At 36.3% G+C, this 13,396-nt stretch overlaps 1 protein-coding gene across 1 annotated transcript in view; it reads right to left on the minus strand.

Moving 5' to 3' along the window:
- Positions 1-13,396, minus strand: part of DMD (dystrophin) — a 2,372,918-nt gene that overhangs the window by 1,213,881 nt on the left and 1,145,641 nt on the right. Inside the window, exon 44 of the mRNA XM_004386236.2 lies at positions 1,835-1,982. Coding sequence (XP_004386293.1) covers positions 1,835-1,982 — 148 coding nt within the window. The remainder of the gene's footprint in view (positions 1-1,834; positions 1,983-13,396) is intronic.

Raw genomic sequence — 13,396 nt, forward strand, 5'->3', positions numbered from 1 at the left:
CAATCTCTTTTGAGATATAAATGAGATTAAACAAGCAAGCTAAGAAGCAGAAAGAGTGAAAAGAAAATCTACAGAACTTCAGTGAGTGGTGTGATAACTTTTAGTAGCCCAATATATGTGTAATTGGAATCTCTAAAAGGTGGGAAGAGGAAGAAAAATATTTTTTAAATAAGAATGACTGAAATTTGTCTAAACTTGATGAAAACTACAAATCCACAGTTCCAATAAGCTTAACAGACCTGAAGCACAAGAAACAAGAAGAAAACTACACCAAGGAACATCATAAACAAATTGTTTAATCCTCAAAGCCCTCCCTAATAAGCATCCTGCATGCTAATCTACATCTCAGAATATATACCTAACTTAAAATATATACCAAAATCAGTACCAAAATGTCTATCATATGGGGAGTAGAATGGAGGTATAATACATTCCTCTATTTGTGGAAAAAGTCACACAATACAGGAATGTATCTATCCAATAAAATATATCGATACAATAAAATAAAATAGCTATACAATAAAATGAAATATCTATACAATAAAAATATCTATGCAATAAAAAAATACAGATTAAAAATATATAGCTACCTTGTGTGTGATATCTTTGGAAATGTTGAGAGGTTTATATATCTCCCCAGAACATTGTATACTACTCTAATATGATTTTGTGGTTCAGGCAGAACCCTCCTGTTGCTGTATTAGCTCAAAATTCATTTAGTGCTATTAAAAAATGTATCTGCTATACAATGGCAGATTGGAAATCTATGAATTTGCTCCATCTTCAAATGCCAATGCTGATTGTGTATACAAGTGTGAATGATGTACATAAAATTACACAAAATTTTAAAAGTATTCATTTTGTGTGTCTACTTAGCTTATCATAACAAGGTGTTTATATGCTTAATTCCTTAATATCAAAAGGCATATTAGCTATGCAAAAAATATTTGAGAATGGTGAATTGTATACTTGAATATGATACTGCTTTTATGAATCCAGAATTTTGACATAGCTAAGCTATTTAATAAACTACCTTTTTTTTTGCCTTCGTCTGTCTTTAATCAGTATTTTCTGTCATTTAAAAATTGGCTGCAATTCAAATCCACTTGATTCAAATTTGCTACATGAACAATTTGAGCTAAAAATTTTCAAAAGTACTTAGGCCTTGGTTTAATAAGCAAAATATTATTTGTACCTGAACTATATATGCTATACCCTGAATTATATCCTCCACAATCTAATTTATCTGCATACTCAAAAGACACAGCAAGTTGAAATTAAATGATACACTGGTTATAATCCATAAGTTGCATCTCCATTAACATAAACCCTAAAAAGTCAATAACTACCACCAGTTAGCTCTGCATTGTTTTGGCCTCTGGACTATCTCAGACGGCATTTTGTCAATAGATATAGAAATATTGCTACATCACCAGAAATTGTCTTTAAGGAAATAACTGTAATTTTATCATGATGGATATTTCTAGCAACTACATTATTGCTAAGTATACCACAAGTTCTCCTTCTGGAAAAAGCCACAGTGTACCCTGTTGTAAGATGCATCTCCATACCACAGACTCAATTACCCCTTTGTAGTTCATCAGATTTTTGACCAGCTATGTCTAAGCTAACTCTCATCTTAGACACAAAAAGTCCAAAGCAGAGTCTCCCAACATGATCATTATGATGATGTCCTATTATGTATAGTGATGACAAAAAAGTCAGGAATTATAAATTTCTGTTATCTTTCACAACCTGAACTTAAGAAAGTTAAGTGGTCAAGAATCATGGTGAAGATAAAGACAATTTGGAAAAAGATATCTCAAAAACATACCTTAAGATACCATTTGTATTTGGCATGTTCCCAATTCTCAGGAATTTGTGTCTTTTTGAGAAACTGTTCCGCTTCTGTTAGCCGCTGATTAAATACCTTCATATCATAATGAAAATGCCGCCATTTTTCAACAGATCTGTCAAATCGCCTAGAGGTGAAAAATATGAATAAAGAAAAAGACATGGATTATATAAAACAAATTATGTGGACATAGTATATATATATATATTTTGTTGGTTTCCGTTGACAAGGATATGATTCTGATAGCTTCTTTCATTTGTAGATTTCAATGTCAATTAACGGAAATAATAATTAATATTGAATAGGAATGATTTAAAATGAAAGGCTACAATTTTTCCTTTACACGTGAATATATTTCTTGATTGAAACAAAGATTAAGACAACTGTTTTGGAAGGTTAGCATTTTTAATATGATGATCATGTTTAATATTTTTAAATTCCAGGCACTTAGAAATATTACAACATTATAATTTGTTAAATATTTGGCTGCTATATATTCAATTTCAAATTATTTTTTGATCAAAATCAAATTATCTCATAAAGTCTATCAGTTCTGATATTACTCTTGATCATTAAGATCCTCAAGCGTCCAGGATGACAGATGTAATTTATAATGTAGCCTCAGACGTAAGGAATTAAGCAACAAAATTGATATACTTGGCTAATCCTGGTGATGGACATTGCCCTTCTTTAGCCTTCTTGTTTTAGTGTATCCACTAAGGAAGTTTGTACAAGGGAGTATGTTCATACCTCCTATGAAAAGAATATTAAGAAGCAGTATTTGGTCATTTTTTGGATCATAGAAGGGGCTGAGGCAGAAATTATATGAACCAGGACTTTATAAGGAGCCCTGGTGGCACATAGGTTAAGTAAGTGCTCGGCTGCTAACTGAAAGTTTGGCGGTTTGAACCCACCCAGAGGCTCCAAGGGAGAAAGACCTGGAGATTTACTCCTATAAAGATTACAGCCTAGAAAACCTTATGGGGCAATTCTACTCTGTCACATGGGGTCGCTAATAGGACTTTATGTATACCCTAAGGCAGTTGCACATAAGAATCACCTAAGGAGTTGAGAACAAAACAAACAAAAACAATGATGGGGTGGGGTGGGGCACTCCAGACTCCTTAAATCAGATTCTTGGACATTCCAAGCGCCCAAGGTGATTCTAATGTGCAGCTGAGTTAAAATCCACTATTCTCAGGTCAGGTTGAAGTCTTATGGGGCTTATGATCTCCTGTGGCCTGAAAAAAACAAGAATCGGCTAGCACTAAACCAGAAGCCATCCTGCAGGTTCCTGGTTGTGGGGCTGCCTCAGTAGTCTGTCAAGGTTCTCCAAGTTCTACTCCTGAGCAACAATGGCCTATTATTTTGAATATGTTGACATCTTCTCAGGCCTCTCTTCTTCTCTACCTCCATTTGTTGTTGCATGCCTTCGTGTCCATTCCCACTCATAGCAACCCCATGTGACAGAGCAGAACTGCCCCATAGGGTTTTCTAGGCTGTAATCTTTATGGAAGCAGATCGCCAGGTCTTTCTCCCTTGGAGCAGCTGGGTGGATTTGAACCACTAACCTTTTGGTTAGCAACCAAGCCGTTAACCATTGTGCACCAGGTCCTAACTTCCTTCATTTAGGAAGTTTAAATAACTTTAGCACTGAAATAATGCCACAATTCCATACTGGTTTACCAGGAATGGAATACAGTTCACTTTTATTGAACAGCTATTATAAGTTAGGCACTGGGCTCTGTGCCTTACATAGACCATTTCGTTGAATCCTACAACACTCCTGCAACATAACAATTATCCTTCCCATTTTCCATGGGAGGAAACCAAGAGGCCAATTAACTTGCCAAAAGGTAATAGGTATTAAGTGGCAGAGAGGAGATTCTCCCAGATAGCTCTGATTTCATGGTTCTGTTCCATTGTCTTGGAGCCCTGATGGCCCAGTAGTTAAAGCATTGGCTACTAACCTAAAGGTCAGCAGTTGGAAACACCAGCTGCTCCGCGGGAGAAAGATGTGGCAGTCTTCTTCCTTAAAGATTTACAGCCTTGGAAACCCCATGGGGCAGTTCTACTCTGTCCTATAGGGTCACTATGAGTTGGAATCTACCTGATGGCAAGGGGGTTTTTGTTCCATTGCCTTACATGAACTCTCACCGGGATTTCTTTCTTTGAGGATGAAGTCTCCTCTTACTGGCTAAGCACTTGGAAGTGACAGTTGTAGAGATTTTTATCCCACTTTTTCTTCTTCTTTATAATATTCCAAAGATTTAATTACACACCTACATGCATGCTACACTCTATCAGGCATTGCATTTACTTTTTATCTTTCTTTTTTTCTTTATTATTTACAAAAATCTAAAACAGACAGTATTTTGGTAGGGGAGAAAATGGATAGCCAATAGCAGCCAAAAAAAAGAAAGCAGTCTCTAAGTATAGCTAGTTTAAAAATAAGAATTCTGTCTTCAGTAATCCATAGCATGCTAGAGCTGATGAAACATGATATATACACCAGCAACAAAATGATCTTGAAGATGTTTTGTATGTTTAATAATAACTTAGCATTCACATATTTTCAGTGATATCTAATACACAATAAATGACTTAAAAACACATCTAAACAGTTTATTCCCTTAAAAAAAAGAATTGTACACGACATATATCTTACAGCCACTTGTATCATTTTAGTTAAAGAGCTGCTGTTGAAGGAACATCCACAAAACTATGGAGTAAATTTAGCATGGTTCCATCTTGGTAACCCTATACTTGAAAACCCTATGGAGTAAGGTTCTACTCTGACACACGTGGGATGGCCATGAGTGGGATTCAACTCAAAGGCAAACAGTTACTGGGACCAGAGCACAGAGGAGTGACCATTTGGTCACAACTCACCATTCCACTTTTGTAGCAGTTATCAGTCCCCTTATTTTGTTCCTTTTCTAACCCATCACCCTCTTGCCACGCTTTCAGCTACTAGGAGATGATTGATTCCCTGACATCTGTACCATAAAAAAGCCATGCTTCATTCCACACTGCAGTATACCCGTAAGGTTTCCAATCTCAAACGTGTTCCAGTGACATGTCTCTGCACCACTCACCACTCAATTCTGTGGGATAGATTTAAATAAATAACACCCTAGTAGCTTTATGGAGCCCTGGTGGCACAGTGGTTAAGAGTTCGGCTGCTAACCAAAACGTCAGCAGTTTGAATCCACCAGCCACTCTTTGGAAACCCTATGGGACAGTTCTACTCTGTCCCATAGGGTCGCTATGAGTTGGAATCGACTCGACGGCAATGGGTTTAGTTTGGTTCGTAGCCTTATGACATATCATTGTGGCTTTATACTTAGGTCTGCAAACTCAGCACTGGGGCTACTGATGATTTTCTCCTACATATTTCACCTTTGACTGGTGAGTGGGAGGGATCTTGGCTAAAGCCTCATGATCCAAACTGTGCTATAAATAAAAGTTAAATTAGTCATCTGCCCCAAATTACCATCCTTGACCAGATTCCACATACACTCCTTCCACCCAAACCCCACTTCCCCTCACAAGTGATCTTTCCTCTTAATTCTCCCAGAGGAAACAAAACATAAACATAAAGACTCATACAGTTGATTATAGTACCCATAGCTCCGCAAGATAGAGCTGGTGGTGGAAACGGGAACAGGCTGAGGGCCTGGGGTTCCAATTTACACGGCTGTTCCAGGCCCACAAGGAGACTTGCTGGCACAATGGTTAAAAGTTTGGCTGCTAACCGAAAGGTTGGCAATTCAAAGCTATCCAGTGGCTCTGTGGGAGAAAGACCTGGCGATCTGTGAGACAGGCTGGGCTTGCCAACCACATAATGCTGTTTGCAGTTCCCCAACCCCTACTACTGTTTCAGGCCTCTGTGACTTTACACATTAATCCCATATTTCTGAATGTCCTCTGTCCCTTTTGCTGTCTTCTCCCCAACTCCTGCAGCCCCAAACTTTGCAGCTTCATGACTTGATAATAAACGACTTACACTGTCACTTGGTAAATATATAAACACATAGTTATCAATATAGCATTCATAACTTTGAAAACTATAAAACTGATTTAATTTTGTTATTAAAAGTAATGTTAAAATAAGTAAATCTATTCAAACAAAATATTAAAGAATAAAAGCATGTGCTTACACGTGATGACATTTAACGTAATAATACTTTAAATTCCATTTCAATCATCACATAAAATTTTAAAATATACTTTTCAGCTTTTAATATCTATTGTTAACAGCAGAGTCTAAATCTATTTGGAATCTACTATGTAAAATTACATTTTTTTATCATGACTACCTATAAAATTACACTCTTCTCCACTAAGGAAAATTCTGAATGAATATATATAAATTTCACTGGTTTTACAGTGTTACATTTATAAATTTAATCTCTACTCAGTCACTGTGCTCCCTAAATTTCTTCTCACTCCATTAATTGAACTGTCCATGAGTGAGGAAAAAGACAGCACCAACTAGAAACCCTTAGAGACTTTCAAAATAGCATTCAGGCCAATAAATGAAAGTTTTTCCCTTTATGTTATTTCTAGGGGGAAAAAGTGTTATCCCCTCCCCCAGCAGTAAGAGGAAATGTAGACCCAACTAAATAAAGGATAAAAAATGTCAGTGTAAACATATGGATAATAAATCAAGTGATTTTGAAATTTTGCAAATATTAAAATTCTCATTCACTATGCAAGCGGTATTTAAAATTACACTGCTGCTTCATTTATGTGCAGCATAACTTATTTCCTGCTGTTCTAAATCAAGTTAGTCAGATTATTCTAGAGCATAAATTACATTTAGGGAGTAATTTAGGTACTTTGGGACATACTTTAACACTTTCAGGCCATTAAGGTGGTGCTCAATTCTGTGAAATAGATTTAAATAAATAACACCCTTGTAGCCTTACGACATATCCACTGTGGCTTTATACTTAGGTCTGCAAACTCAGCGTTGGGGCTGCTGATTATTTTCTCCTACATATTTCATCTTTGATGTGGTGAGTGGGAGGGAACTTGGCTAAAGTCTCATGGTCCACACTGCTGCTAATAAATAAAAGTTAAATTAGTTATCTCCCCCAAGCCATATACTCCCCTCTCCCTTGCTGCTCCAGGAATATAATTATTTAGTAAAAAAAATTAAGCATGTCATGAAGTTATGAAGTTTTTTCTGTGGGGGCTGACTTACTCTAAGGAGATCTCCCAAGGCTGGAACTCCCCTTGCCCCTTCCCCAAACTTGTTGCTCTGTTGTCAGCTGCTGTCCAGTCTGTTCTGACTCATGACGACTCCGTGTTGTGTCAGAGTAGAACTGTGCTCCATAGGTTTTTCAGCGGCTAATTTTTTGGCAGTAGATTGCCAGGCCTTTCTTCTGAGTTGCCTCTGGGTGAATTTGAACCGCCAGCCTCTCGGTTAGCAATCCAGCATGTTAACCATTTGCACCACCGAAGGGGACCTTGCCTCGACCACACTTCTATTTCTCACTCTAAGACACTGCCTCAGATTTCCGTCTCCTCATGCCCTACTTGTATACTGAGCCCAGATCCACACACATACAATTAGATTCCACTCCGGCCTATGCCACCGCTGGACACAGGCTCCTACCTGAACTCATGACCATGTTTCTTCAGGCAGGTATAGCACTGTGACCAAACTGCCTAGGATCAAATTTTGGCTCCAACATTTACCGTGAGGCCTTCTCAAGCAAGTGACCTCTCTGTAAAGTGATTTTGAAAGCCCTACCTACCTTCTAAAGTTAATTGTAAGGGTTAAATTGTAAGGGTAAACTTCTTTGAGTAGTGTCTGGCAGTTCAACAAGTATGAATAGTTGTTGCTGTTTTCTGTTTCTATTGGGTATAAGCCATTAAAAGCGAATCCACTCACCAACTTAGAATCTGAGCTATGTCAGTGTCTCCCTGGTTGGGATCAGACATGTAAGAACAGATTTTATTATTAATTTCAGGATTTGTGGTAATTAAATAGACAATGTCATTAGCCAGTTTATGGAAGCTAAGTCATTATTCCAGCATAAAATCTGTAGTGATCATGACTGACTTTGATAATACTTTAGAAGTATGTTTATTTTTAAAACATATTTTTTATTGAGGATTATAACAATAATAGAGAAGAATGCACAAAACCTTATCTAAACATCACCCAGGTCAAGAAATAAGAAAAATACCTAACAGACAGAAACCCCCCTGGAAGTTCCTGCCAGTCACTACTGCCCCATGCTCCTCCAAGGGAACTTCGGTCTTGACTTTCTTGGTAATCATTCCTTACATTTCTTTATAGTTTAACCATTTAAATATACATTCCTAACACTATAGTTTGGTTTTGCATATTTTTGTACTTTATAGAATTATGTAATATGTACTACTTTATGTTTGGTTTCATTTACTCAATATTATGCTGTTAAGATTAATCCATGTTGTTGCTTAATCATTGGTTAAGAACTTAGCTGTTGACCAAGAGATCAGCAGTTTGAATCCACCAGCTGCTCCTTGGAAACCCTATGGAGCAGTTCTACTCTGTCCTATAGGGTCGCTATGAGTTGGAATTGACTCCACAGCAATGGGTTTGGTTTTTGGTTTGTTATGAATATACTACAGATTATCTATTTTATTGTTAATGAATATTTGGGTTATTTCCAGTTTGGCTCTAGTATAATACTGCTATGGACATTCTGTACATGTCTCCTGGTACGTGTGTTAATTGTTAGTTGCTGTTGAGTTGGCTCTAATTCATGGCAACCCCATGTACAACAGAACGAAACGTTGTCCGGTCCTGTGTCATCTTCGTGATTGTTGGTATATTTGAGTCCATTGTTGTGGCTATTGTGTCAAGCCATCTCATTGAGGGTTTCCTTCACCATTGCTGCCTCTCTACTTTACCAAACATTATGTCCTTCTCCAGCAATCAGTCCCTCTGATTGTGTGTTCAAAGTAAGTGAGTCGAAGTCTCAAATAATATTCTGTGTTCCATAGGGTTTTAGTTGGCTAATTTTTGAAAGTAGACCACCAGTTCTTTCTTCCTAGTATGTCTTAGTCTAGAAGCTCTGCTGAAATCTCTCTACCATGAGTGAAAATGCTGGTATTTGAAATACTAGTGACATAGCTTCCAGCATCACAGCAACACACAGCCACCATAGTAAGACAAACTGATAGAAGGGTGGTGACCTAGTATGTGTACACATGCATTTATGTAGAATATACCTAGGAGTGAAATTGATGGCCCATCAGGTATGAACATCTTTAATTTTACTAAATAGTGCCAAACAGTTTTCTTTCCTAAATAGCTGCAAATGAAAGTTTATACTCCTACTTAAAATTTACACTCCAAATGGCAGTGTGGCCCTCTTGTGCCATTCTCACTTTTCAAGACATTCTTTCATTTTTAGATTGGGTTATCTGTTATTTTCTTAAAGATCTGTAGGGATTTTTCATAATTATGTATGCTCACACTTCAGTTATATGTATATCTTCTCCCATTCTGTGGCTTCCCTCTTCATTCTTTCAACACTGTTTTTTAATGTACAGAAGTTATTAATATATAGTGCAGTCTAGTTTATCATTTTATCCTCTGTGGTTAGCGCTGTGTGTGACCTGTTTAAGAAATCATTCTTTACCCAAATTCATTAAGACATTTTCATTTTCTCTATTGTACTCGAAAAGCTATATTAATTTGCTTTTCTTCCCATTTAGGTCTGTAATCCACCAGGATTCCGTCTTTATGTATGGTCTGAAATAGGCTACATATATATATATATATATATATATATATTTGTTCTAAGCAGGATGTTCTATTTTAATTTTTTAGGTAAAGCATACATATAGAACAAAATTATGGGTGCACAGTAGAAAATAAAAGTGTGTGTAGTGAAAGTAAGTCTCGGTCCCACTTCAGACCCCCAGTCCACTGCTCTCATTGTTAATAAAACTTTTAAAATTTGAAATATTCATAGAGCAAGATAAAGAAATCAAGAAACACTGTGGTATAAAGTGATAGCTTTCTCATTAAGTTTTATTGTTTTCAATATATCCATTGATAGCGTTTTTAGTTCTCTAGATTGACATTTTATTTTGTAACACCCTGTTTATTTTATCTATCCCTAATCCTCCATAGGCTGTGAGCCTGGTTCTCAGGTTGCAACCAGTTTAAATGATAGTTTGTTTTTAAGTTTCTCATAGCAGTTACAATACTTTAGTTTAGGAACTCCTTCCTATGCCCTTATTACCTGTCTTCATTGCTGAAATTCAACAGAATTTATTTCCGTTGTTTCTCATAATATTTTTTTCATTTATCACCATATGAACAAGCAGAAAAGAGAGAATTATTTGAACTCTATCACCAACATCAACACTTAATGTGACCTTTCACAGTCATAGGGGATTCTTTCACTATGCTTAAAGGAGACAGGGGTATTTCTCTCTTTAAAAAAAAATCTAGTTATTATAGGTAAACCTCCTGGGTTTCCTATCTGGACCTTTTTCTGATAGAACCGCATTCACTCTCAAAGTTCCACTGACATGTAGATCAGGACTTGGCAACATTTTTCTGTAAAAGGCTGGAGAATAAATGTTTTAGGCTCCGTGGGCCAGTCTTGGTCACAATTACTCAACTCTGACGTTGTAGTGCAAAAGCATCATAGACTAAACATAAGCAAATGGAGTTCCAATGAAACTTTTTTTTTTTTTTACAAAAACAGGTGGCAGGCTGGATTTGACCCACCAACTTTCAACCCTGATCTACAGGCTGATGACTACATTGCTCCAGCTTTTGACACTTACCTGAGCTCTATGTCCCTATTTCCAGCTGCTTTTAGACTATCCTCACCAGAACTTCCTATGTGAACCTCAAACATGTCAAGAATTCATTATTTTCTCTTGTAAGTCTTTGCTCTCAATTTTAGTTAATTCTGAAGTAAAAATCTTGAGGTCATTCTTTATTCTCCCCTTTCTTTCCCACCATGCCAGTCTCTGTATCTTGTCAATTCTAAATCAGAAATGACTCTTTAATTTGAGTTCTTCCCTCTAGCGTTACTGCCATGGCCTTTCTTGAAAGCCTTAATACCTTTTGTTTGGCATATTCCAACTCATCTCTACATATCATCAGTTTCTCATAACTCTCCAACTTACGTCTTACTCCACCATCCCTTCTTTTTTGATCCCATCATACACATTCACATAGCCCACAATGTATAGCCCACAGTGTACACTACACTTCGAAACATTGAATATCTCAAAACTTTTAGAATAATCCAAATCCCATTTTTACTCTGTGTCTTTTGCTATGGCCTAGAAGCCCACCCTATCTACAATGTCAGTTTATTCTGTAAGGCCTCTCATTCTCAGAATCAGTTACTAAGACAAGTTTCCCTCACTCTGTGAGAACCTCTATTAGCATACTGCTTCATGTTCTAATTATGTATTTACAAAGCTCTTTCCTAGTAGGCTGTGAGCCTCTTAGGGAAAGGAACATGTCTTACTCACCTTTGAATTCTTAGGATCAAGCACTGTTCCAGGAACCTAAGTGTTTCACACATTTTTAAAATGAATGAATGAATAGATGAAAGAGTTCACGAGTAATTTGCACAGGCTCTTTATATTTTCCATTAGGAGCCATGAAGGCTTGCAGACATAACTTTCCTTATGTCAGTCTAGGTGCCTTCGTATAAAGCAAGAATTATATTGCCTACATTACAAGGCATTTTGAGGAGGATGGAAGTACACTGTAAACTATAAATAGCAATAAATTTTAGTATTATTAATATTAATAGAAACCTCTAGTAATATTCACATTTTATAGCATTGATACAGAATTTAGAGTTTTTAAAAAAACTCAATCTATATCAGATATCATTTTCCAAATACCAAAAAAACCAAACCCATTGCCATCAAGTCGATTCTGACATTGATTAAATGCATCTTATACCAAATAACTGAATTATGTCACTTTTAAAATAACAATGATAAAGTTAGATAAATGCAGATGACATTATTTGTAAGGAACCAAAACAGAAGCTCAATACCCATCCTGTAGGGTAGAACTGCCCCATAGGGTTTCCAAGGCTTTAATCTTAGAAAATATATATATATTTACTCTGGTGGCACAGTGGTTAAGCTTCTGGAAAAAGACAAAACAGTGCAGATTATGCTAATACTAACCTAAAAATTATGCAATTTCAATGTCTTGATTTGGCACAATTAGCACCCTGTAAAAATATACAAAGTAGCAAAAATAGTTTGGTATTAATGGGTTGTAATGTTACCTTTATTATTTAGGATCTTTTGGAGGAATCAACTTTAGAAACGGATTCAACAGTCTACATTAAGTAATTTAAATATCTAAAAAGTCAAACCTAACATACTTTCTAAGGACCTGGTGTATTCCTGGGTCTCCTTTACAAAATGTGAGTATTTAATTTCACCTTATTTTACATATCTTTTAGTAAATATTCCTAATGAAGATGAAATATTATAAGACACCATAGCTTCTAAATCATCTCTTTAATTTGCTGGCTAGAGGTGATATTTGAAATCAGGATGTCTTTTTCTCTACATTCAAACAAAAATCATGTATGCTAGAGATGGAATCTATTACCTAGCAATAGCAGCAAAAGCAGCCACAGTCATAGCTGTATGCCAAACACTTTACTAAGTACTTCAGATTCAGTATAGTATTTAATACTTACAATGGTATCTTGAGATAAGCATTATTATTATTATTATATTCATTTTGTAGATGATTAAACAGTCTTGGGGAGGCTAAGTAACTTGTATGTTTCTAAGCAGGTATGTAAGGCAGTACTATAGTTGAGTAAGAATACTTTATAGTGTACACGTTTTGTGTGTCGTTAGAATCAGTAAACACCTTGTTATCTCAAGGAAGGCAAGAAATCCTACTTCTCCTGTACTACATTGTTCTCTTGGGGGTAAAACATGATTCTATTGTTCGGTTCTACCCCTGATTTTCTGAGCAACATAAACTTTCTATTTAAAAGGAAAGGAATCATATGTGACTGAACTACATTTTTAAGCAGCATCTTCTTGAGGTAACATACCATCTTTCTAGCAACTTCTCACTCCATATCACAAGTACCCCACACGCTTAAATAAAAATGGAATTTATCTTGATTTTCCATGAACAGCCTTGAGGGTTCCTCAACTCCTTCTTGTCTGTTTGTTGGCTTTTCTCAGGGCTTTGAACCAGTTTGTTCTGGTTTGAACCCCTGCTGAGAATGTGCATTTCTAACAAGTTCCCAGGAAGTTATACCTAAGAATCACCTGGGGATCTTGTTAAAATGTAGATTCTGATTCAGTACATCTGTAGTGGAAAAGCAAATTCTCAGCAGGGAACTTGTTAGAAATGCACATTCTCAGCAGAGATTTGAACTGAAACAAACCAGTTCGAAGCCCTGTTTTTTCTTCATATTACATCCTGTCTTAAAATATTTTTCCTCTAGATGTTCTGTAGGAAACTTCCAGATATGATTTCTTGCATGAAAACCTTTATGATGC

Source organism: Trichechus manatus, unplaced genomic scaffold, assembly GCF_000243295.1.
Source record: "Trichechus manatus latirostris isolate Lorelei unplaced genomic scaffold, TriManLat1.0 scaffold00159, whole genome shotgun sequence".
Taxonomy (NCBI): Eukaryota; Metazoa; Chordata; class Mammalia; order Sirenia; family Trichechidae; genus Trichechus; species Trichechus manatus.